The following is a 24858-nucleotide window of genomic DNA, read 5'->3' on the forward strand; positions in this document are numbered from 1 at the left end:
GTGTGTGTGTGTTGGAGGGGGGGGGAGGGGAGGTACAGATGGCATACTGTGCCCTCCCCCCTCCGACTTCCCTGCTCCACTCCCCGGTGAACAGGCCTATGTGTTCTAGTGTGCCGTTTCGTTACGCTACTTCCTTCGTGGTTAGTGTAAACCAACTAGTGAAATTTTTCGTTCTATAAACTTCAATTACGTAATGTTGTGGCTGCAGTAGACAACACATACTCTTTGTCACGCGCAAGAGTAGCGTGCGAGAGCCACGCTGGGAAGACAGAAAATGATGGTGGGCAAATAAAATTACATAAAAGAAAGAAAGGTTTAAGAGAAAGCTTTAGCTCGGGTGTTCCTATATAAATACATGTAAAACGAGAATTCGTTTTTCTCGGCAACCACAGCACTAAATTTCACGAGGTCTTTTGCATTTAAAAGACAAACTTAAAATCTAGTGACTGTTGGTTTCGAATTTTGTATTTAGGTCCTCAATTTTTTATTAAAAATGAGCAAAAAACGAAAATATTCAAAAAACGAAACTATCAAGTTTACAACTCTAACTCAGCAACGAAAAATGATAATACAATTCTGTAAATTCCATCTAATAGTACATCTAAAGCGGACAAAATTGATGTATTACACATGAATCTAAAAAAAAATTAGTAATATGGAAATGCAGCTTTTGCAGAACCATTGTAAACAACGTAACAAATTCACATAAGATATAAAATGACATACCGAATATGTCCGCTTTTAATGGTCTAATGGATGCCGTTTACAGAAGCACGATATCTGTTCTTGATACAGAGCTATGAAATTTTTAACTTCGGGCCTCTATTTCTTTTTTAAACTTTCGAATTTTTGAAAACTTTTGTAACAAAATTCAGGAGCTAAATCGGAATTCTGCTTCCAACAGTCGCTAGAATTTAACTTTCACTCTCAAATGCAACAAATTTCATTAAAATCGGTCCAGGGGTTATCTCAGAAAAGAGTTTTTGCGCTTTACGTGCATTTGAATAGGCCGCGTCGGAGTTGGGAACGCACTAAAGCTCCCTCTTAAGCACTGCAATCGGAAGTCGGAGGAGAGTTCCCACGCTATGCTGGGCGCTGCTAATTTTCCAGTAACGAGCTCCTCTCGTCAGGGAAGAAGCGCCACAAAAGTAGGAAAGAGTTGCCACTCCAGGGGAGGGCGAGACGACGCGAAGGGCTCACGGACGTTTCCCGGAAGAAAGCCGCCCCGAGAAGCAGCGGAGAAGTGGGAGTAAAAGATCTCTCCCATTCCCACGGCCAAATTCTCTCTCCGTATTTGTGCCCGCTGAAACTTAGGGAGGGGGGAGGGGGGGTCCATCATTCCGTCTGCGACAGTGTTGTATATGCTTCTTGATTGGCTGTCGTCCTGGTAGGTGGTTCCCTGTGTGTGATTGGCTGCCATCAGGAGGGGGTGTTTTACCAGAAGTGTTATCATGACGGTGTGGTGAGAAAACAAGCTTCTCTGGGCCATGGGAACGAGGCTCATGCAGACGCTCGTTGCTGAACATTTTACTTTCTTTATGTTTTTCCTATTCAACGATTAAACAACTTTTGTTCAAGTGCCAGTAAGCCTGTTGGTTATCGTTTTCCCAACTTCCGAGCTTCTGATTCCTTCAACCCGAAGCCTCCGCCACGCTTCCGTATGGAGACGGGCTCGAGACATAACCTAGCGCCGCAACAGTAAGCATATGAAATTTCCGTTTGCGCCGTAATTGGATAGCGAACTAACGAAGCCAAAGGCGAAAAGTATTCAATTTTCCGGGACAGAGGCGGGGGGGGGGGGGGGGCGGCGAGGGAGCGCCTGGGGCCCGACCAGCTTTCCCACCCCCCCATACTATATATATATATATATATATATATATATATATATATATATATATATATTGATACAAGGCAGAAACATATTTAAACAACGCGCGCAGGTTCGTGCGCCCCCTCAAGAGGGCAACGGCGTGTTTGAGTAAAAGATGACGAAATAATGGCACGTGTTTTAGCCGCACGCATTCGCATCGCAGGTGGCCGTTGTCGGCGTCTACAAGAACAAGACGAGGTGAAGCGACGCTCGAGTGAGAAGAAGAAGGACTTCCTGATCTTTCGTTTAGAACGCGGCAGAATTGTAACGGACAGTTAAGGGAGTCCAGATACAACTATTTATTGTGGGCTAACTTGTGCCTTGGGCGTATATAAAAAGCATTGCCGCGTTCTATATATTATATATATATATATATATATATATATATATATATATATATATATATATATATATATATATATATATATATGTCCTTCACGACATTCTTGATCTCTTCAGAGTCGGGCATTGTGGGATTAATGCACCGGCAAAGGTCAACTACGTCTTCAATGTAGCTGGTGAAGTTTTCACCCTTTTGCTGAGCGCGACCACGCAAGCGTTGTTCTGCGCGAAGCTTGCGCACAGCAGGGCGACCAAAGACTTCTTTGGAACAATGGGTAAATGCTGTCCAGGTGGAAAGGTTGGATTCGCGATTTCGGAACCAGAGATTAGCGACTCCAGAAAGATAGAAGATGACGTTAGTCAGTTTAGCTGTGTCATTCCATTCTTTATGCGCCCTCACGCGATCGTATGACGAGAGCAATCCTCCACGTCATGGTCGTCGCTGCCGTTAAAGACTGGAGGATCTCGTTGGCGTTGAGAACCGGAGCAGACGGCAGGCGATGCCAGGGGAGGATCGGGCTGCGCGGCGTCCTGAGGCATGGCAGAAACGGTAGGGAGCGTCCGGCTGCGGGGTTCCAGGTTTGGGAAGGGCCCAGCACCTCCACCAAATGTCAAGAGGCGTTGTAGTTTAATTGACGAAACCCGCAGATAGCAGAGCACTGCAGCGAGAGGTCACACAGCTTAGGCTACACAGGCACAAGGCTTCCAACCACTCGTTTTCGTCGTCTTTCTCGAAACAGTCCCTGCTGCTCGTTCTTCTCCAGTACTCTATTATATATATATATATATATATATATATGTGTGTGTGTGAAAATTTACAAGATCTCATATAGTAGGAGACAGTTCAATTTCACAGCCTGAGTCCTCTCCCACTACCAAGAATCTGACGCCTCCCGGTGGTGTAGCCGTCCTTCGTGTAATTGTCGTATACTTCATTGTCACTAATACTGCTTCGCCTTTCCGGCGAAACTGCAGCCTCTGTACCTCGTTCTTTTTTTTTTCTTTTGCTGTGAGTCCGAGTATAAGCGTTACTGCGCGTGACTTGTGTTGATTCTGATTTCGAGTGAATCCGGCTTGGCCTAATTTCGGTTACTGAGGGAATACAGGGTGCCCCAACTACCATGCACCAGGACTTGAAAGAAGAGCAGTTGCGTTACTCGAAGAAAATCGAGTCCATATTGTTTCCAGCACAGTGGAGTAGCCGCAAGGAATTCTTTCGTTCCTGAAATTTAATTCCACAATTCCAATTAAGTATCTAATTCGAAGAGTACTCTCCTAATTATCAAAGTGTCAATGAGGCATTTGTAGGCCCCTCCAGGAACCCTCTAATGACGTCTAACTGCTGCGTTTTCAGCGATGTACTAACTGCGTGCAATTTTTTCCGACTCGCAAACAAATCTCACGAAATAACAAAAATACCACGTGACTGCGCTCCCGCCCGCATCATAAAGCAGCACCCTGAAATTAGCTGATTGAAAGCAACTGCTTTGCCTATCTCAAACCCGAAGAAAAAGACAGGTCATTACCTTGATAATGATACGAATGAGCCCTAACAGCAGGTTGCGCGGCTTCCCAGCTATTCTTTCCTCTCATTTCTACGTCACACTTATTATCCGTCTCTCAAGGACGACTGATCACACTGACAACAAAAGCCACTGGATAACGCGGCCAAAGCGCCGCTCTGATGCATGCATGAAATGCGAAAAGCACTGTAATAGGCATAGCATGATTCAAAATCCCGGCTATACCGCGTCCATGCACAGAGTGCGTGCGCAGCTATATTTTGCGCCAGAAACTTGCCTCGGACCAAAGCCAAATTAAACTGACGGTTTTAGTTTTCGTGAGAGTGTATACGTGCTGCAACAACATGTTCAAGGAATAAAATGAAAACGAAATAAACAGACCGGGAAGCGACCCATGTGTAGAGAAAAGGCAAAGCCAATGCGTTCATAATTAAAACCAAATATACCATTTTTAAATGAGCCCGATTTCCAAACGAGACGTCTGCACACACAAAAAAAAAACATAAAGAACACCAGATTTCTGTGTGTCCTTATTATCTATGAATTCGGAAGCGCCGTCGAACACCAGCTGCTGCATAGAGGACGTGTTCAAGTAAGTCTCCATCTGCAGTTACACAGTACTGAGTCCGCTTTATCAGATTTTCAGTGGCTTTTTTGATGACCGACGCCGGAATTGTGCGGCAGACATATGTTATCCTTGCCTTGAGCTAATATGACGTCCGTCTCGATCATGTAAGCACGATCTTTCACATAACCCAAAAGAAAGAAATCGAGTGGAGAGAGGTCAGGTGACCTAGCCGGCCAATTTACAGGCCCGTGCATTCCAATCTGTAGCGCACGAAAAGTCGCATCCAGCCAGTTGCGTGCTCGGCTGCTGCTGTGTGCTGGTGCTCCATCTTGCTGATGCTAAAGAAGTGGAAGGCGTGACATCGGGACATCACTGGGAAACTCATCCACCACTCCTTCGAGGATTTCGTCTACGTAACGCTGTCCAGTCAATGTGTGATCGAAGAAGATAGGACTGATTATAGCACCGGCGTGCTACTGGTGCCGATTGCGCTTTACCCATGGAGTGTGCATTGTAGTCACTCCAATAGTGTGCATTATGCAAATTTCCCTGGGTTTATCTGTGAAAATTGGCTTCATCTGTGCAAATGATGTGGCTCAAAAGTCTGGTGACTCATCGGCTTTTGTGAGGACCCAATTCGAGAAATCCAGATGATTCTACATGCCCCTATCTTCAAAGTATTGGTGCTGGTTAAGGTGGTACAGGTGAAAGGCCGTCGCTTAGAGTCCTCCAGACTGATGATTTGGGAATTGGTATATCTGGGCGGCCATGTCCCGCACGTTAGCATGAGGGTTTGAGGCCGTGAATGCTAAAACATCCATGCGTAGGCTAGGACTCAAAGATGGAGTCCTACGCCGCTGTTTCTTGAGGCTGCCGGTTTGTCTCAGGTTTTCATCCTTTCTGGTGATTGTCGACGCGTTTTGGTCTACCGCCACACTTCTACCACTGATATATATATTTGCGGCCTTGTTGTCATTTGCAGCTCCCAAGCCAAGGATAATTTTTACCGTCTGCTCATTGGAGAAAGACATGGCGGCTGGGACGAAACGAAACGCGCCTTTAAACATTAGCACTGACGTTGTTAATTCGCTTTGCGGGGATAGGTTTTGTTTAAAAGAAAGAAGCATTCGTGCACTTTATCTACGCTAAGACAACAGCTACCACAGCTTCTTTCCAACAAACATCGAACGCGACGTGTTACTTCGGCCGTGACGCGGCACATAAAGGCCGATCCACACGACGGACCAAGTCTGCGGGCCAATCGGTCACGTGATGCGACGTCACGGCCCGCCGCGGTCCGGTCCGGCGCAGAGCACATCCACACGGCGGACCGCCATAGCAGACGGCAGAGCAGACCAACCAGCTGCACTCTCGGCCAGAGTGTTATCATTGTTATCATTCCGGCTCGAGTCCCACACAGTCGTGAACTGCTCAACGAGGGATACAATCTAAAGAAACCTCCTCGTCACTCCAAGAGGACACGGTGTTTAAAAAAATATATCTGCTGCACGCACGTGTAGGCGGAACGGCGTACATGAAACGACTGGCTTGACTGGCTTTTGCTGAGCCGAAAACTAGATTGGATTTGGCTGAATACACTCTGTTGCCGGACAACATTCGTTGGCTACGCCAAAATCGCTGCGGTTTGCATGCGGTCCGCCGCCAAAACTGAAGCGGGAAAAGCCTCGACGATTTGTTGGACCGCGAGGGCCGCGGTCTTGCGCGGGCCAACGGCGGTACGCACGAACTGGTGACGTCCTATCACGTGATGCGCGGACCGCGGTCCAAAAGAGCAATCTGGTCCGTCGTGTGGATCGGCCGTAAGGAACTAGCTCGATCCCGACGTTTTTCGTTGTTTCCTTTATTTCGTTCTGGTTAACTCAGAATGAGCCTGTCCGAGGGCGCAGCTTTATAATGCCGGTGCGAGCGCAGTCACGTGGTATTCTCCATATTTTGCGGGGTTAAAGGGTCACTAAAGGTTAATATTAAGTCAATGTGGACTGTTGAAGCACCATTCCAGAAACCTCGAAACACTTGTTTTGTGCTAAGAGACTTATTTTAAGAGAAAATGCGTTTTGAAACGTCCGCGTACCTCTGTTCAAATCCCCCGTCCTCCGACGGAGTGGTGACGTCATGGTCTCATAGTGACGTTGAGCCATCAGTGAGTAAAACGGCGCCCGCAGACGGCGCTACGGCTTTCCTGCGCAAAACGCAAACGCTTGGCCAGAAACAGAACCAAGACAGAGCCGACAGCAGCGCGAAAGCGGAACTATGGTGGCTAGCGGAAGGGAAAGCGCGCGACGATAAGCTGGTTCTTCATTTTATGACGCCAACTTCGACGCTCGTTGCAATGGACGACCCTGACAACGACACATTGGCTCGCGATGCTGGGCTCGACTTAGCGATTTAAGCACTGATGAACGTGACCTGCTGCTGAGGGCTCGCGCTGCCGGCGTCGTTGCGTACTACTACGACGGCAACTGTATGCGATGGCTGTACGTATTCGCACATTTGTAGCTTTTCCTTCGTGAAAACCAAATGCCGCACTCACCGACCTGCAGTTGTTCTTGCGCTTCGGAGAATGCAGGCAAGACCGACGGAACAGCGCTACGGGAAAGCATTGCTTTGAAAGGCACTCCACGCGACTTCAGTAAGTCGGCGTTGGACTCGTAATCCTCTGGACAAAATTGCAGCGCGCACACTAGGCGATTTTTCGGCTCTTTGCCAACGCGCTATCGTAGAGGTACGGCACTTAACCACTTCGAACGGAGAGGTTCACTCGTTGGCACAGGGTGATAAGTAACGTTGGATCCGCCGCTGCAACTGCCCTTGGCCAACTTCCGCGGACCGTTCGCGCATCCCACGACAGCACATGGACGTGGCATTCTCGCTTTGTTGTTCCAAATGCAAGTTTCGCGAACCAGCAGAACCAGCGCAGCACGACGCGATAACGAAACAACTGACACTCCAAAGCGCGCGGGGCGCAGAGTCGAGCGAAAACGAAACCTTTCGATCCACCCATACTTGTGAAGGGTAACGTCAAAATGTTATTTTTTCTTAGAATCGAACAGAAGACAAGTAGCATCTTCTTCCGCCTTATAACCTAATGAAATCTTTTTAATACCAGTAGTTGAGTACTAGTGACATAAGTTATGATGAAGAGTGCCTTCGTCATCGGGCTAGTACCGGAATGTCGCTGGGGGGTCTCAAATCGTGCCATGCATATACCTCAATTTCTCGGTTACTAAAGCTCTGTTCACGATTATATTGACGCCTTAGACGTTCTAGAGCATTGCTTTATTACTTTAACTCGACTTCACAGTAACCTTTAGTGTCGCTTTAATTCATCAGTCGGAAAAAATTAGTACGTCGCTGAAAATACCGCAGTTAGGTGTCCCTTGGCTGTGCCCAGAAATGCTTCGTAGATACTTTGATAGTTAAGATAGTACGTCTCGAGTTAGATAATTACAATTACCTAATTAAATCTTAGTAACGAAATAATTACTGGGAGCTACACAACTGTACTGAAAACAATATGCACTAGGTTTTCTTCGAGTAACGCATTGTTTTTTTTTTTTTAATCTTGGTATTGATAGTTAATTGGGAAACCCTGTATATATTTATGACCACTGCATGCAAGTGATGATGTTTCCATTCCTGATAAACGTTGTAAATTACTAGAAGTTTCTTTTTCATAAGTTCTTAGCATCGCTTGCTGGAAAGAGAAGCAATACTCAGACACATAGCATTCGCTTGCATTCCACGCGCCGTTGATAAAAGAGTGTGCCGAAGGCGTCGCTGAAGTTTACATCATTGTCATTTGTTGGGCGCGTTGGTAAATTGACAACGCAAAGCCGGGCTGCCTTCAAATCATGTTTAGTACACACATACGTGGTTAAAGCTGTCAGGTACGTTGATGACAATCTAGTCCTTTTCGAACCAGACGCACGCTCAACTGTAGATAAGCATTACGAAGTTTTTTCTGCTGGCCTTAGCCCACTTATTCTCACGCTTGAAGAGCCGACTGATAACGTGCAACGCTTCTTAGATATCCAGCTCCAGTTTGTGGAACGGCACACGTGTTGGGAGCACAAACCTAAGCCCCTGCTGCCGTATCGGTCCGCCCACTCGAAGCTGGTCGAGAGGAGCATTGCGAATGTGCGTTTTGGAAATGCTTTGGAAATACCACCATGATATCTTTACGAGCCTTATGGATCAGTCGGGAAGGTTATCAGCAGCAGGGTTTCCGGAGTCAGTGCAGGTTTCTATCGCAGAGGGGCTGCTAAAAAATGCGGGTCAGACAGCACAACTCGGGACGAGGCAGATCAACGGACGGAACGAAGAAGGGAGGAAGCGGTAGTGCCCTATCTGCATAGTCCTAAGAACATGGCTAGCCGGGTGGACACAAAAGTGGTCTTTTCAGCACTTGAAAAACTTGCGAAATATGTCGGTTAACAGACCCGTACCGTAAGCCAGCTGTCGGATGCTCTACAAATAATCGTAAAGCACCAGTGGGTCACGTAGTAGCTGTTGTTTATGAGCCTCCTCTGTCCTTTGGGAAAAAGACATCGGACAGACGGGGAGGTGTCTTAATGACCGGTCACGAGAACATAGTATAAACGTGAGAAATGAGCAATACGGTCATCTGTCAACTCACTGTTAGGGATGCGGCTGCGCACCGCTGTACGGGTCCTGCCGGGTTCTTGCGAAGTACAAACGTAAAGATGTGCAAGAGATTACTGAGGCTCGGGCCATCTGTCGGAATGGCGATGCGTGTGTTGGCGCCCCTGCGGTCGACTTGTTAGATAAGGAGACGGCTTTTCTGGATGCTAAAAAATTTGGATGATGTGGCGCCACTGTGCAAGGGGGGTTAAATAGGTGGGTGTTTCCTGACAATAAAGTTGTGCAAGTTAGCGCAATGTGGTGCCGTCTCCCGTCTGTCCTTGTTCGCTGGTGCTAAATATGCTTTCAATGAAGTTTACAGGTCTTTTGTTTTGTTTTTTCAGGGTAAAAAAAAAACCCGCAAAGCAATTAGAAGATTGACGTAGTAGTTCTGCGGAAACCCGCAAGGTGGAGAGAAGTAATGAATAAAGGGAAAATGAGACATCCACCCGTTCGTAGCAATTGCTACAAAGGAAACCCATACCCATGGGTTTCCTTTGTAGCAATTGCTACGAACGGGTGGATGTCTCATTTTCCCTTTATTCAGCAATTAGAAGAGGTGAACATACAGTAACATATTCATTCTCTAGGCATAGGCTATTCACATGTTTAGAAATAGCTGTTAATTGGCTACCTCCTTCTCATTCAAAAATGTAATAAACTCTGTCCCGTGTATATATTTAAATATACTGTGTATGTGTATAATGTTTACAGTGGAAATTTAAAACAATGTTGAAGTGAGAAAATATGGACGAGGCAGCCGCCGCAGGTGCTTCTAATGTGCTTGTCCTCCTATTGTCAGGATTTTCAGAAATAAAGCGAAAGTATGAATTCAATAACGTACACGTCCACGCCAACAATGATGCAGTAAGCTATTAGCCAAAATAAAATTTGAAGTGAATAGATCGAGGCAAGTAAAAAGAAACTTCAAATGATGCGAGTGACAAAACTCTGGTATTCACACTTTAAGGGGGAAGGCGGGGGGGGCTAGACTTCGGCATAGCCGGGAGTGGGGGGGGGGGGGTTGCGCCCTCCCGGGAAACTACGCGGGGGAGGGGGGGGGGGCGTTTATAGTCGGCGCCTACGAACGAAGTCACAGGGAGCGCTGCTCATGGCGGGCATGTGTGTGCGTCTTCTGGGCAGTCCTCTTCTTCTGAGGTCACCATCAGCCTATGTCCATGCATGCACTGCCGGGCGAAGGCCTCTCCCAGCGCTCTCCAATTAACCGTGTCTCAATTGCGCTAGCTGATTCCAACATGCGCCTGCGAATTTAATCATTTCATCACCCCGGCGAATTTTCTACCGTCGTCGACTGCGCTTCCCTTCCCCTTAGCACCCATTCTGTAGCTCTGATGGTCCACCGGTTATCTGCCTTACGCATTACATGGCCTGCCCAAATACCGTTTTTATTTTTCTTAATCTGACCTAGAAAATCGTCTACCCCCATTTGCTTTTTGATCCACACCGCTCTTTTCGTGTCTCTTAACTTTAGGTCTAACATTTTTCTTTCCATCGCTCTTCGCGCAGTCCTTAACTTGTCCCCGAGCTTCTTTGTCAACCTCCAAGTTTCTGCCCAATATGTTGGCACCGGTAGAATGCCTTGATTGTACACCTTTCTTTTCAATGACAGTGGTAAGTTTCCAGTCAGGATCTGACAATGTGTGCCATCTGCACTCCAATCCGTTTTTATTCTGTAAATTTCCTCCTCATGATCAGGGTCCCCTGCGAGTAACTGACCTAAATAAACGTACTCCATATATATATATATATATATTGTAAGCACTATTAACGTACTTCGTCGTTTTCATTTGTACATAGCCAGTACAACCTAAACCTAAAGAGCAAGTCATAGCATATGCCAGCCGAACACTTTCTTCAGCTGAGCGGAACTACACCATTACAGAGCAAGAGTGACTGGCTATCGTTTGGTCGATTCAAAAATTTCGCCCATACCTTTAAGGCCGCCTCTTCTCTATCGTCACCGGCCATCATGCTCTGTGTTGGCTGTCATCAATAAAAAGCATGTCAGGACGCTTAGGACGCTGGATACTCCGCTTGCAGGAATATGACTTCACTATAACGTACAAGTCTGGAAAACGCCATCATGATGCAGACGCATTGTCTCGCTGCCCACTCTCGCTCTCTCCCGGTAACGCGCCGTCGTCTTCCCCACTAAGTCCCTCGATGCTACGCCTGCCTCACACCAGCTCTCGATAACGCCCCTGGACCAAGTGTCGCTTTCATCACGCTCTGATTTCGTCTTGCTTCAGCGGGCCGACTGCTACTGTCGAGCTCTCATGGATCGCCTTAGTGGGTTCGCCGAACCACCCAGCAGCCGCTTGTTAGTTAGTTAGTTAAATGGGGTTTAATGGCGCAAAAGCGGCTAACAGCCGCTTGCGACGCCAACTTCGACAATTCCGCCTTCAAGGTGGCGTGCTACACCGCTACGTTTACCACCCAACAGGTCACCGGTGGGTCCCAGTTCTACCTCGCTGCCTTCGCTTGCGGGTATTAGAGGCACTTCACGACGACGTGTCGGCTGGCCACTTAGGCTTCCACAAGACCTACGACCGCATAAAGACCCGCTGCTTCTGGCCTGGCCTATCCACAACGGTGGCCAAATACATTGCCTCTTGTGCGTCATGTCAGCACTGCAAACGCTCGACATCCCCTCCTGCCGGTTTACTACAACCTCTCCCTTGCCCGAACGCACCTTTTGAATTTGTTGGCATTGATTTATATGGTCCCTTGCCGTTGACACCCTCCGGTCACCGTTGGATTGTCACTTCGGTCGACCATTTAACAAGATTTGCCGAGAATGCCCCTCTGCGATCCGGCGCCGCTTCTGAGGTCGCCAACTTTTTCTTGCGCGCCATCGTCTTGCGCCACGGGGCTCCTCGCGTTCTTCCCAGTGACCGTGGCAAGGCGTTCATTTCACAAGTTCTCGAGGAAGTTCTTCGGGCCACTAATACCGTCCGCAAGTCTACTTCTATTTATCATCCGCAAACCAATCGCCTTACTGAGCGCTTCCACCGTACGCTGTCTGACATTATTTCCATGTACATCCGTCCTGACCACACTGACTGGGATAAAATTCTTCCTTTTGTGACATTCGCATATAATACTGCTATTCAACGGACTACCGGCTACAGCCCTTTCTTCCTTGTGTATGGACCATCTCCTTCCACCATATTCGACAGAGAACTCTTTTTCGCACCTTCTTCGCCTAACGCGTCGCTTCCAGAAGATTTTGCTGCCCGAGTTGCACATTGCCGTCAAATCGCCCGGCAAAGCACAGAAGCTACCCAAGCTGAGCGTAAGCGTTACTGCGACAACAAACGCCGTGACCTACATTTTCACCCTGGAGACCAAGTCCTGCTTTGGACTCCACTCCGCACCCCAGGCCTCTGTGAGAAGTTCCTTCCACGCTACATTGGACCATACACCGTTGTGCAGCAAACATCTGCAGTGAACTATCTCGTCCGCCCAGTAAACTCCGTCACTGACCGGCGCCGCCGGAATGCCGAAATTGTTCACGTCTCGCGGATGAAGCTCTTCACTCCCCGTTTAGGTAATCTCTAATCTGCGGCCAGGCTGGCCGCTTCCATGACGGGGGGAAGTTAGTGTAATCACTATTAACGTACTTCGTCGTTTTCATTTGTACATAGCCATCATCATCTTCCCTGTTCTTCTACTTCTTCGCGCGTGAGCTGGGGCGTTGCCTTCTTTTTTTTTTTGGAATAAACAGCGCTGGACAACTTGATCGGTCTCGGTATTATATATATATGAACATTACCTTTTTTCTGCATATTAATTAACCTGCTCTCGACAGTTTCTGGGTTAAGTCTTCAATCATCTGTTGCAATTCATACCCTGGTAAACAGGACAATGCCAGCTGCTAACCAAATGTTGTTGAGATATTCGACGTTGATCCTCACTCCTAAGCCTTCCCAATTAGTTTGAATACTTCTAAGCACGCATTGAATAGCATTGGAATAGTATTGTTCTGAGATAATAATAATATTTGGGGTTTTACGTGCCAAAACCACTTTCTGATTATGAGGCACGCCGTAGTGGAGGACTCCGGAAATTTTGACCACCTGGGGTTCTTTAACGTGCACCTAAATCTAAGCACACGGGTGTTTTCGCATTTCGCCCCCATCGAAATGCGGCCGCCGTGGCCGGGATTCGATCCCGCGACCTCGTGCTCAGCAGCCCAACACCATAGCCACTGAGCAACCACGGCGGGTTGTTCTGAGATAGTGTAACTGAATAATTTGAGGAGCAAATTTATAGCGGCGCCTTCAGTTCCTACTTCCATCGTGCTTACGTGCCTCTGGTTACAGGTGCGTATATGAATGCTGGCCTCGACACAACACTCAGTCGACGGCATCAGTTATCTGTGCCGCGTGACGATATGCGATTCTGAAGGGATTAGGAGTTCCACAGCTGAAGTGCTTCCAGCAGCGAATGACAGCCCACAGTTTGTGCATGTCGTGCCGCGCAGCCCAACGTACAGCGCTCGATCGGTTTCCCCGTGTGGGTTCCCACCGTTCAGGCGGCCGCCGCCTCATATCAGTCGGCATGTGGAGTCAGCATTCCAGTAAGCACGACACGGATTACGGTTCGTGTACGACACTCAATTAGCAACAATGCATTTCTCAATTGTAACGGTGCAAGCAGCCGTTGCTGTGCTAACGGAGTGTTGCTATTCTATACCGCTTGCCGTGATTGCGTGTCAGCTACACCACATATTGTCGCGTATACAACGATATTTGACCTCCTCGACGTCGTTGTGCACTACGCACTACGAATTAACCCTCAGTGTTGGATGCGATGCTTCTAAACTAGCGCATATATATCGCGGGCGACACACCACGTATTTTGCGTGAGTGACGTACCCTGCCTGTATATAAAGGCGGAACAGTTAGTAGGTCTTTCTGTCAAATGTCGAGTCAGGATACATGTACGTTTAATTTCAATGTACTGTCCGTTTCTTCGTGCCGCTGTCAAACTCTAACTTCCGTAAATCAGGGCCGCACTTTCTTGTAACCCGTTGAAGCAAACACGTAGATGTGTCACATTTTCTCCACGCTTGCTGGCTTCAATGCCTTCCTGAGCGCTGTGCAGAGCGTCTTCGCAGAGTGAAAACTGCTTAAAACTGAACAGAGGAAAGACAACAAAATACGCGGCCAATCTGGGAACATCCGCCAACGTGTGTGGCTTTGATCGGCATGTAGCTCGACGCTAAGGTGCAACACAGGAGCGCGGGGCGATTTTGACGATGATGCAGGCGCGGTGGTACGCACGAACTTGAGCGAAACAAGTGATCATCATACCAGGACTTTTCGATACGAGCGCCGCTATGCGATCCGTCCAAACGCGCACGTCAAAGCACGTTCTTAATTGGCTAGCGATTGGACGCTTCACTGGTTGCGAACAGTGGGCTGTCTCGTTCGACGGGGTCCAGCGCATCCGCGGCATGTATGAGGCAGCGCTTACTGGAGATTTCGAACCCTGCACCAGGGCGAGCGGCGGGTTTCACAGCACAGCACTGCAGCTCCCGACGCCTCCGCCGGCCCGCGAGGAACAGCTGCGCGCATCTCGGGCATCATTTGATAGCGCTCGCTCCGTGCCCACAGCATCGAGAAACGCACGACGCCCCACGCATTGTGGAAACGGCCGGGGGCGTCGACGGAAGGAATGGCTGCGGTAGCTTACCCGAAGTTCCAGGGCGCTGATCGGAGACTCCGCTAGAAAACTGCGGACGGCGGCCAAAGCTGCCGCATCGGTGTATCACTCCGTGGAACAACTGCATTCAGTCGTAGCCGGCACTCCGCTAACCGGGATCGCGGCGTGTTCGTCGAAACCAACCAGATGCACACTCACATTTCATATCCGGCACTTAGAACGGCAGATATAAACGCAACGTTTGCCACACGCGATAGACAGCGACGTTCGCTACACAGCGCTTTCTCTTGGGACGGTAGACGACGCCGACAGATCCAAGTCCCAGGGCCAGCGGCGCGCGCGCGCAGCCTCACGCAAGCGCAACCGCTGCGTTCGCGAACAGAGCCGTAGTCGACTGCCTGTGAGGCCCGTCCTGCCACCTAGTACCCAACATAACGACTACAAAAGGCGAAAAACACTCAACCACTCAACAGTTGGATGGCTCATTTTAAATCCGTTGAGCCATAAGTAAACTGCTAAGCGCTGTCGTTTTATTTTTTATTTTAATAATGCTTTAAACAAAGAGTTTTGTACAATAATTATTTTAAGCCCGCTTCATAAGCAGGCTGTAAAGAAGGGTAACCTAATGTTCACTCGCTCTCTGGCAACGCTGGCTGTGCTTTTTCCTCATGGCTTCTGCAGTGTGTGTGGTGCGTGTGGTGTGTGCGTAGTATGCGGGTGATGATCAGCAGCAGCCTTGTTTCGGAAGCCGGCGTGGTGTGTACGTGACTATTACGTTACTAATGCGGTGATCAGGGTGCCTTGGCTTCGCCGTGGTAGTTCTTTACGTGGTTGTGCTGAAGTTGGCGTCGTCCGAGCTCTTCGTATTCGCCTGTGGCGTCATCAAGGCCTTAGGTGAGCACACTGACCTCGCCACTGCGCTCTGACCGGGACCTGCGGACAAGTCGCTCGGCCGTTCGGCAGTAAAGGGAAGGTGAAAGTGCACTCCTTCGAGGTCGTTCCTTACGTGCTCGGCTTGCGCGATCGGTGTGAAAAACCTCACTCCGACGCTTGGCCAGGGCATAAAACTAAAGCCGAGCGTGTTAGCGCTTATGCAACGTACTTACCTTTCCTGGGATATTGTTCTCTGATGCGACTACTTATGCCAAGCTTCATATGTAATTTCTGGCCCCGAAGTGGTTGAAACCTCGGAATTTATAATAAGCTATCCGTGGAAAAAGTTCTGCACGTAGTGATCGCGTCTAGAGTAAATATGGTCGTAAAATTTTCTTTGGACCAAATTGGAAGGCAACTTGCTGAATCATGCGCTCTGACCTCAGCTGACTTCAACAAATCAGCTGATTTTCAGCGCACTAGCGAATCTAGTGCGCTTGGCAGATGGCCGTCGGCATAGTGGCGTTTGTTATGGTTATCACCCCAAGTGCGAAGTGCTGTACTTCCCATGACCCATTTCTCACATGCCATCTGTTGATATGATATATCGATAAAAGTTGGCGATATATGCGTCCAAAAACTACAATAATGGGCCACTTTATCATTTTCAGGGCACAGAACATAGATTTAAAGAGAGGGGGAAAAAAACTACCATTAGCTCGTGTAGGCATTAGTTGGTTGGTGGTTTTGGTTGGTGCTATTGTATGCTCTTCCCGCCTCTTACTTTGCTACCTACGTTGTTGGCTCTTCATTTAAGCGCTACTCGAACATTCTGGTTCATATAACATTACCACATCGGTGTCCAACCTGTGTACCCTGTTGGATGTCACCATAATCGCATCCAATACCTCGTGAACAGTTCCTCACTTATAATATAGCTGCGAGCTCCATGTGGGCATTGAGCAGCCGTTCAGATGTGAGATGTAATGAGCAGCAGTTTGTCATGATATATGCAGGCGAAAAAGTGAAACAACAACAGAGACCGCATGGGGCAGGTGTAGTTTCGTGCTACGTGTTTCACTGCATTACATTCATCACGATGTACACCATGAACGCCAGCCAATTTGCGCAGTTGTAGGCTTTGCTTCAGCAGTTTTACCAACTGGAAGTAAGCTGAAATCAAGAGTTTGACGAAATCTCGTCTGATTAAGAAATAATGGCATAACAGGAAGAAAAACATAACACCGACCAAAATGGGGTTGTCTGAAAATACTTAAACGTTATGGCTTCCACATGGAAGCCTTGTTCACTGGCTCAGTTAACAAGGCTTCCGTGTAGAAGCCGAAACATTTAAGAATCTTTAGACAACCCCATTTTCGTCGGCATTCTGTTTTTCTTCCTAATATTGAAATAAGCTACATGCACACCTTTAAGTCTATAGTTTACTCGAGCGGTGCTGCCTGACTGCATTTAAAATGCAGTTTTTTTAATCGTCTTTTGGTGGTCTGTGCCGCTCCACCATTAGACCAACATAGACAACCACTTTGAGCTAAATTGGGATCTGCCTGATGTTTTCGCTTCTATTACTTCCTGACAAGACTGTAACTGTCGTTTCAGGGCATTCTACTGCTGCAAGCTAAAACCCACAAAATCTGTGACACAAGGTGGATCATCATGAAGGCAGTTGCGTACCTCCTGGTGCTTGGACTGCTAGCAGGGGCAACTGCAGCTCGTGTTGCTGAGGAGGACAACGAGTTTGCCGAGTTTGAGGAGTTCGATGACGAAGAGGCACCGCCTGCATCTCAGCGACCCGATGCACCCCCACCAGCGGCTGCAGACGATGAGGAAGAAGCTCGAGTTGAGGTATTCGAATCTGCACAAGTACTAGTTGCTCTGGCCATAAATCCAGTGCATTCAAATCTGTCAAGTGAGGTCTCAAATTCAGCTCAGGGGCTGTAGTATAGTATAAAAGGCCAAGCTTCAAGAAATTGGGCAAGGAGCAGATGTTCGTTACCATGCTTTCAGTGTGAAATGAGGACTCTTTATTGCTTCAAGAGGCACTTAGGATTAACAGAGAAAAGCAGTAGCATGTAAGAGGCAGTGATGGCTTGTGTTCATGCTTCTCCCCCTCACGATACATGAGAGTGTGATAGTATGCACACTTTGTGGGGACGGCAAGGCCTGGGGTCATTGAATTCGTGGGCTCTTGCTGTTTGCATTTGGCCATTTCTGTTTGCATTTGGCCATTCAGCTAACACATGGAGTCCATGTGAGAGCTTTTCAGCTCTCACATTGGACTCCATGTGTTAGGCACAATGGGGATGCTTTGAAAAAGACCGATAATTTTAACAGCATTTTTGGTTTGTGAAAATAAGATATACTGCAACAGAGGCCATGAGATGTCTACGTTGCATTGCTTACTTCATCTGTTTGTGTGACTGCTAGAGAGAAGGATGCTCAGGAAAACTACAGCTTTAAATATCTCCCTGGAAAACAAGAAAAAACTTTGTTTAGCTTAAACTTTACCTTCAGCTGCTGTACACCTAGATGTGTGCAGCAGCTTTTTTATCAAGAACAAAACATTGTCTAGAACATACAAGTAAAACCTGAAGAATCAATTGAACTCTTTGTTTCACTTTCATAGAATTTCAGGCCACTATTCTGTGACCCTATGATACTATAGGGATAAATAAGATAAAAATTTTTGACACTTGTAATTTCAGCAAGACATTATTTGTAATTTCACCCCATATTTTGAGGCTTTCAAAATTGTAGCCTGGTAAGGCTGGTGTTTCTGAATGACATTATTATGGGGCAACTTCAAACTGGGTGATCTTGTACAGGTGCCATTTGTTGCAGAGAAGTCTGTAGAAGTGATAGTTGCATTATATCGAGTTTGTTTCAACTGAAACTTTATAATGGTGTCTAATCTCATACCCACAAGGCTTTGTTGATGACTTAGTTTTTGAGTGAAGTTTAACATCTTCAGTTAGGAGCTCTTAGTTCGGCTAGTTCACTCACGAGAACTTGTACTAGGAGTGCGCAGAATTTTTTTTTTAAACAACAACTGCACAGGGATCACAGTTAGAGGCTGACTGTCAGCAAGTGTTTGCAGCATCAAAATTAATGGCTGCTAAATGTTGTTTAGTTCGATATCATTAATTTGACATAAGGCTGCAGGGGACACAATGAGTAGTTTGCAACATTGCCAACAAGAACATTGCCAGCAGATTACAAGAAAATCGTCACGTTGTAGTCACTGAAGAACACAGTAGCCAAAATTGCATATTGCGAAATTACCTTATGTTGGGTGAACTTGGGCCCAGAAAAACAGGCTACCAATGGCAGCGAGCACAGTTGGTGATCTGCGAGTCAATCATGTCGGTTTTTACGTGACTCGTCAAAAATTCCAGCATAATTGCTGGTGCCCACATGCATTTCAGAAAGCACTACACAATTTGGATTTTTGTACAGTGGTTTGGTGACAGTTGATAGAACTGTCGATAACATTTGAGAAACTTCGGTACATGCAAGTATGGCCTGCGCTGAGTGATTATGGTTAACATTTGTTAGCCACTGAAAAGCTCTCACTGGAGCAAGATGAACAAGTGCACGTGTCAATATGAAGAAGAAAGTTGGTGCAGAAAAAAAACATGCAGCCATTGAAAGCAGCTAAGGGGTGACACGAAGCAAGTAATCACATTTCCAGCTGAAGGACATGCTTTCTTTAAGGTTTGGCAGTTTCAAGTTGGTTGATGACCCAAAAATGTGCACGAAAATATTTATCCACATTAGTGCATTAGAAAAGCTTATACCAGTGTTCTTGTTTTTTTCACATGTCAGTGACGCTTTGCAGATGAGATTGTTACCCATGGCCGGCATTTTCAGACGCAAGAATAGACCTAACATGGCGTGGCTGCCATCTGCAGAAAGCTTGCTTTCCATTCTTTATTACGTGCCGTCTGTTCCGAGAAAATGTTGCCCACTGCATTCGTGAGGAGAGCGAGCTCGATTTCACCGAGTGAGTGCTTGCACGCAGGTTTGCTGACGTTCCCTGCTATTCAGCCATAGAGGGCAAGGAGGAATGTCGTGTGCCTACCGATGCTCGCACTGATAACCATCATGCAAAATAGCAAAGAAAGCAGCAACTCTCCTTTTCATGGCTCCGTTGCAAGGCACTAACGAGGCTCAAGGGCCCTTTAGCTCAAACGTGGCAAGGGAGACACGGAAGCTCGATGCTGTTGCCACAGATTAGAAAATAATTGAGGAAGAAGACCCTTATGTATGGCTCCAGTGGTACTTTAGTGACCAGAATAAAATGGCACATTTCTTAACATTTGAAGCCATTTTTCTAAGTTTACATTTAATTTCGCAGATATTTGCATTATCAAAAACTATCATTTTTGTAATGGACAAAGCAGGCTTATTTGAAGGACATCTTCTGGAGTGAAATTTTGTGCAGAAGGCTAATGTGAACTCAAATTTTTATTTTTTGTTTCTTTTAATCGTAAAATAAAAATTTTGAACGCAAGGTGAAAGTGAAATTCTAGTGGGGCCAATTGTGTTAATTTTTAAATAAAGAACTACTAAAATAGAAAAAACAATGCTAAAACTTGCTGCCATTTTAGAATGATAGTGTCTGTGATTACTGGTAATCGCATGAAAATTTCACTTAAAAATTTGAAGATTAATCAGTCATCAAAAAAATTGCTCTACAATAATAATATTTGGCACCCGGAATCATATTATTGCTCTAAGCATCCCCTGTAATTTTCATTACCATTCACTCTATGGTTTAAAGGTTCACTACACGGGTAGCATCCCCCTTAGCCTCCTCTCATTGAGTGGTAAAGTTGGAAGCAAATATGCTAGAAAAATGCCCAATGTAGAATAATTATGAATACGAAGGTGTGCAAGGATTGCTTCCTTTTTGTGCAGCTCTCTAAACAGTAGCTTCATGGACAAAAGAGAGTGAATAGAAGTTGGTGTAGCTACCATTTGGTACTCCTTCTTTGCGCTGGTAATTGCTGTGATGTGCAATGGCAGCAGAATGACGGAGTCAGTGAGAACGAATGTTAGAGTTTATTAAATACGCTGACAAGTGACGACAGATTGAATCACACTTAATTTTTCTGAAACTTCATTGGAGGAATAATTTGAGAAGTCGAAATGGTTGTAGAATGATTATGGATGGCTTCATTTCTAGAAGTGAATGAGTGTGAAGGTCTTAAAAAGATGATGCATGTTCGGGTTTTGGTCAATGTAAACGTTGGTGTGGCACTGTTTGTTGTGTACTCAATGTGCGTCTTCCACGTGGCTGCAGGAAGAAGAGGAGTTTGACCACTTCCAGGATGAGGAGGAATTCGAGGGCCTCGACCAGGAGCGCCAGCCCAGCCGGCCACAGGGCGACAAGCCACACTTGACCATTGCCAAGGTCTATACTTGCCTTAACCTTTCAGTTCTCAATACTTTGTTGCTCACAGACCTTTGCTTACACGTGACCGAATTACAAGAACATGCCATATTACACTTGCTATAATGGTAAACTATGAAGAGTTCAAGTACAGTAAAGTGCCTTTGCAACTAAATGCCTGGAACTTCCAAAATCCCTTTGTCGTGCACGTCACTTCGTTTTAAAGATTGTGCACTGTGCTGCTCACAATAGAGCAAGCTAACGACATTCAGCAAATACAAATCTTGACATGAATTCAACAGATACTTATTGAAATAACTTAAAAATGTGCCAACCTTATTACTACAGAGAGAAGGGAACTCCTGGCGGGCACCTACTGAAGTGTACACAATTTTGTGGACTCTCGATTCGATCAGTGCAACATTGCCTGCTGCCCCTGCAGAATTGGGTAGTGTGCTTGCACCTGGTGTTTACAGAGTTTGCCAGTGTTGATTTCCATGGCTATTTCTTACACCTTGCTGTACTTAACTACAGTGAAACCTCTTTAAACCATAGTAGGATGGAGCACAGAAAAAGTACATACTAAATTGTAGTACTGCTTAACCGAAATAGCATGAGATTGCCCACTTACCTGTCAAAATTGTGACTGAGAGAGAGTGCGACGAAAGGGCAAAACATGTGCAGTATTCATTCATTTCGCGCAACAAAAGTCTGTTATTTTCGTCTGATGCCGCGGCGGCCTAGCAGCGACAGCAGTGACCTCAAACTTCTTTAAGCTGAGAGTCAGCTTTTCCGCCAGCCCCTTTTTCTCAGTAAACACCCGTATGAGGCTGATGTAACACGCAGCTTTTGCCACTGTCGGGCCTGAATCACCCATACTGTCGCTTTTCGTGTCGTCCTCATTACTGTTGTTAGGCGACACTTGGGCAATAACAGAGGCAGTGATGGCGCAAAGTTGAACCTTGTAGCCGACACCTTTTCGCAGTCCCAGCAGCACTGCCAAGCACCTTCTCCTTCACATTCCAAATGCCACACGCCGTAGTCAACAGTAGATCCCTCTCAAGTGCCAATGTCGACTTGGTGCCACGTTTGATAGCACGAACAATGTCCAATTTTCTTTTATGTGGAACACCCAGTTTTTGTCTGTGCTTCGGCACGACACGAGTCCTAGCTTGCACGGCGCCACAACACAGGCCACCACTAGCCAGCCAGAAGGCTCTCTGGCTCGTCACTGAAATGATGTTGATGTGTGGCTTCACCCTTCCAAGCGCACTTTGTGTTTGTGCTTGGAGGCCATTCAGTCTTCTGAGGCTCGTTCTTCTGACTGGCCGACCTACCGCCATGATTGCGCTATGAAAAGTGCATGTTAACCGATACATATGCAATAAGGTAGCACGGTTTAGGCGGATACAAAATACATTATGTTAAAAGGCCACTGAGTCGGGGATTTCTCCTTACTACTTTTAAAACGAAACGACTGTTTAAAAGCAGCGACGGTTTAACGAGGTTGTACTGTATAGGCACCAGGCATGGGATGAGTTGGGACCAGTGGCGCCTTCATGCGGCGCCGCCGGAAATGTAGTGGCATGTGATGGCGGGGTCGAGCTCAGCACGTACTGCCACCAGCTACGTTGATTTGTTATGTTCGGTCATTTTTTTCTCTTTGCGTTGCCGAAACACCACGTGAAACCAAATCTGATCAAACATGTTGTGTTTTTCAGTGCACGAAGAGCTACTGAAGCATGACTGAAGCTGTTTCAGCCATTCACTTCAGTCGTTTTTCATCACAGCCATACCAGAGGAATGGCTGAAAGACGGGATATGCATGGTCTATAGACAACAGTGTGTACAGTGCTCAGTAATTGGTCGAGCACATGGTCGCCGGCGCTTTGTGCACCGACTGTAAGCGGTGGGGACACCGAGCTGATACATTGTAGTATACAGTAAAAGTGAGAATCTTTGTGACGCATTGTGACTGCATTTGGTCCCTCAGCGATCACCTAGCGATCATCTGTGACAAAAAAAAATGAAACAAAAACAATGGCAGCCGCGAGCTCCTAGTATTGCGTTTCAAACGCTGATCACTGTACATTTCCGTTGCTGCTTTGCATCTAAATCTGACATTAATGAAGGAGCCATTCATACGCAAGAGCTTTGTGTCCTATGTGAATTGCATGTCTTCGCCTCCGCAGGTGTAACGGCTCCCTAGCTTAAGCATCGAAGGCGAACACTCAGATTTTTAGTTGCATTTCGCCCTCTTGTCAGTCTTCTTTTTAGGGCATATTTTCCTTCCTCATGCTTCCCAACTCCGGTTGTTGCATCCGGCACATGACCATTTGCTGTGCATTGATGGCGAACGCAAACAGAGCAGCGGGTTCACACTCGCTGCCACCAACGGTCTCCGTTGCACTAAGATGCGTGAAATGGACCATGACTAAAAATTGGACTAGTTTCGAAGACATTAAGGGGGGACGCAGCTTTCAGATCGTGAAAAATGACCAAAAAATTTATTTTTTGAAAAGCATATATTCTGTTTCTAAAACTCTTTTTTTTATCAGATTCTGAAATATTAGCGCTGAAAACTGCATAAAAGTGCTCAAAAAAATTTTTGTAGCAGCCAACGTGACAAAAGAATTCTGTGTAAATTGTGAAAGAACGGCGTTTTTCAAGCCACGATATCACCGCAACGGAGCAACCGAGCACCGCCATTTTGCCCATGTTGGAAAGTGCATTTCTCCGTCTTTAAATTTGCCGCGCCAGGCACCTTCTCCATTTAGAAGCAAGCGCACAAAAAGCAAATGATTCAAGGTGGTTCTGAGGCCTCCGATTGGCCACGCCCGTCGCATGGCCAATTAGAGCTTCACCATTGGTCTCATTGGTGGTGCGTGTTTTCTGCTACCACGCCACCGCACGCAGGCCGCGCCTCTCGGCGCACAATGTTCGTCTGTATGTGCGGTGTATAGTTTCAGAAGATTACATCTGATATCGCCTGTGACTCGTGCGTCTGACAATTGCCTCACATTGTTCGTGAGCATATATGGAGCGTACTTTCGGTTGCGGACTCCTTAAGTGATAAGCGCCTGCTTGCATCTCGGCTCGCCAGGATCGCCAGTACTTGTAGAATGTAGCTGATTTGTGTTGTGATGTGCGCGTGTATACGTATCGGCTCGTGGTCAGTGTGTTAGGAGCATAGTTTTGGAAGCTGGTTTGTGTTGTGATACGCTATTCTGGGCATATCGGCTCAACGCATTCATCAGTACCTGCGGGACTTGGCTGACTTGTGTTGCGATATGCGCCTCTGGACATATCGGCTCGTTGTCAGTGCGTGGGGAGCAAAGTTTCGGAAGCTAGTTTGTGTTGTGATACGCTACTCTGGACATATCAGCTCGATGCATTCATCAGTGCTTGCAGGGCGCAGTTTCATAAGTTTACTGGTGACCATGGGTCGGCGATCGCTGAAGTACAATACGGCTCATGCTTACGGCACTCGTAAGCAAAAATCGCCATCGGTGAAAAAGACTGCTTCAAGGTCGCGTGGTAGTACTGTCCAGCATAGCACAGAAGTCACGTCCGAGAACTCCACATGCGGGCAGGATGTGTACACTTGCCGATGATGCCGTTCAGGAGCCGTTGCCGAGCAATTCACATGCAGGCGGAATACCTAATTGTGTCGACGATGTTGAGGAGTCGCACTTCTTACGCGGGCGAAACATCTTGTGCGAGCAGCAGTGGCACCGTTGAGCTTGTTGTGCCGTGTTCCACATCGTCGGATGCATCCAGCGATCGCGCCTCGGATTTGTCCGATTATCGTCTCAGCACTTCGCACAATGTTGCTACGCGGTTCCAGGCGCGCCTGGAGCTGCATTTTGTATCGGCCGAAGAATCCCGGGAGGTCGCCGCGAGAGTGCAAGCAAAA

General features: G+C 47.0%; 2 protein-coding genes across 3 annotated transcripts in view; one reads left to right on the forward strand and one right to left on the reverse strand.

Moving 5' to 3' along the window:
* Positions 1-14704, reverse strand: part of LOC142573162 (glycoprotein-N-acetylgalactosamine 3-beta-galactosyltransferase 1-like) — a 208954-nt gene extending 194250 nt beyond the window's left edge. Inside the window, exon 1 of the mRNA XM_075682727.1 lies at positions 14687-14704. The gene's annotated coding sequence lies outside the window, so the exon portion shown is untranslated. The remainder of the gene's footprint in view (positions 1-14686) is intronic.
* A 597-nt stretch (positions 14705-15301) lies between these two features.
* Positions 15302-24858, forward strand: part of LOC142573164 (PAT complex subunit CCDC47) — an 80046-nt gene continuing 70489 nt past the window's right edge. Inside the window, exons 1-3 of one of the 2 annotated variants that reach the window (XM_075682732.1) lie at positions 15302-15629; positions 17147-17392; positions 20853-20963. In XM_075682732.1, coding sequence (XP_075538847.1) covers positions 17204-17392; positions 20853-20963 — 300 coding nt within the window. In that variant the 5' untranslated portion in view covers positions 15302-15629; positions 17147-17203. The remainder of the gene's footprint in view (positions 15630-17146; positions 17393-20852; positions 20964-24858) is intronic. The other variant, XM_075682731.1, reaches the window with a different exon arrangement.

This window comes from Dermacentor variabilis, chromosome 2 (genome assembly GCF_050947875.1).
Source record: "Dermacentor variabilis isolate Ectoservices chromosome 2, ASM5094787v1, whole genome shotgun sequence".
Taxonomy (NCBI): Eukaryota; Metazoa; Arthropoda; class Arachnida; order Ixodida; family Ixodidae; genus Dermacentor; species Dermacentor variabilis.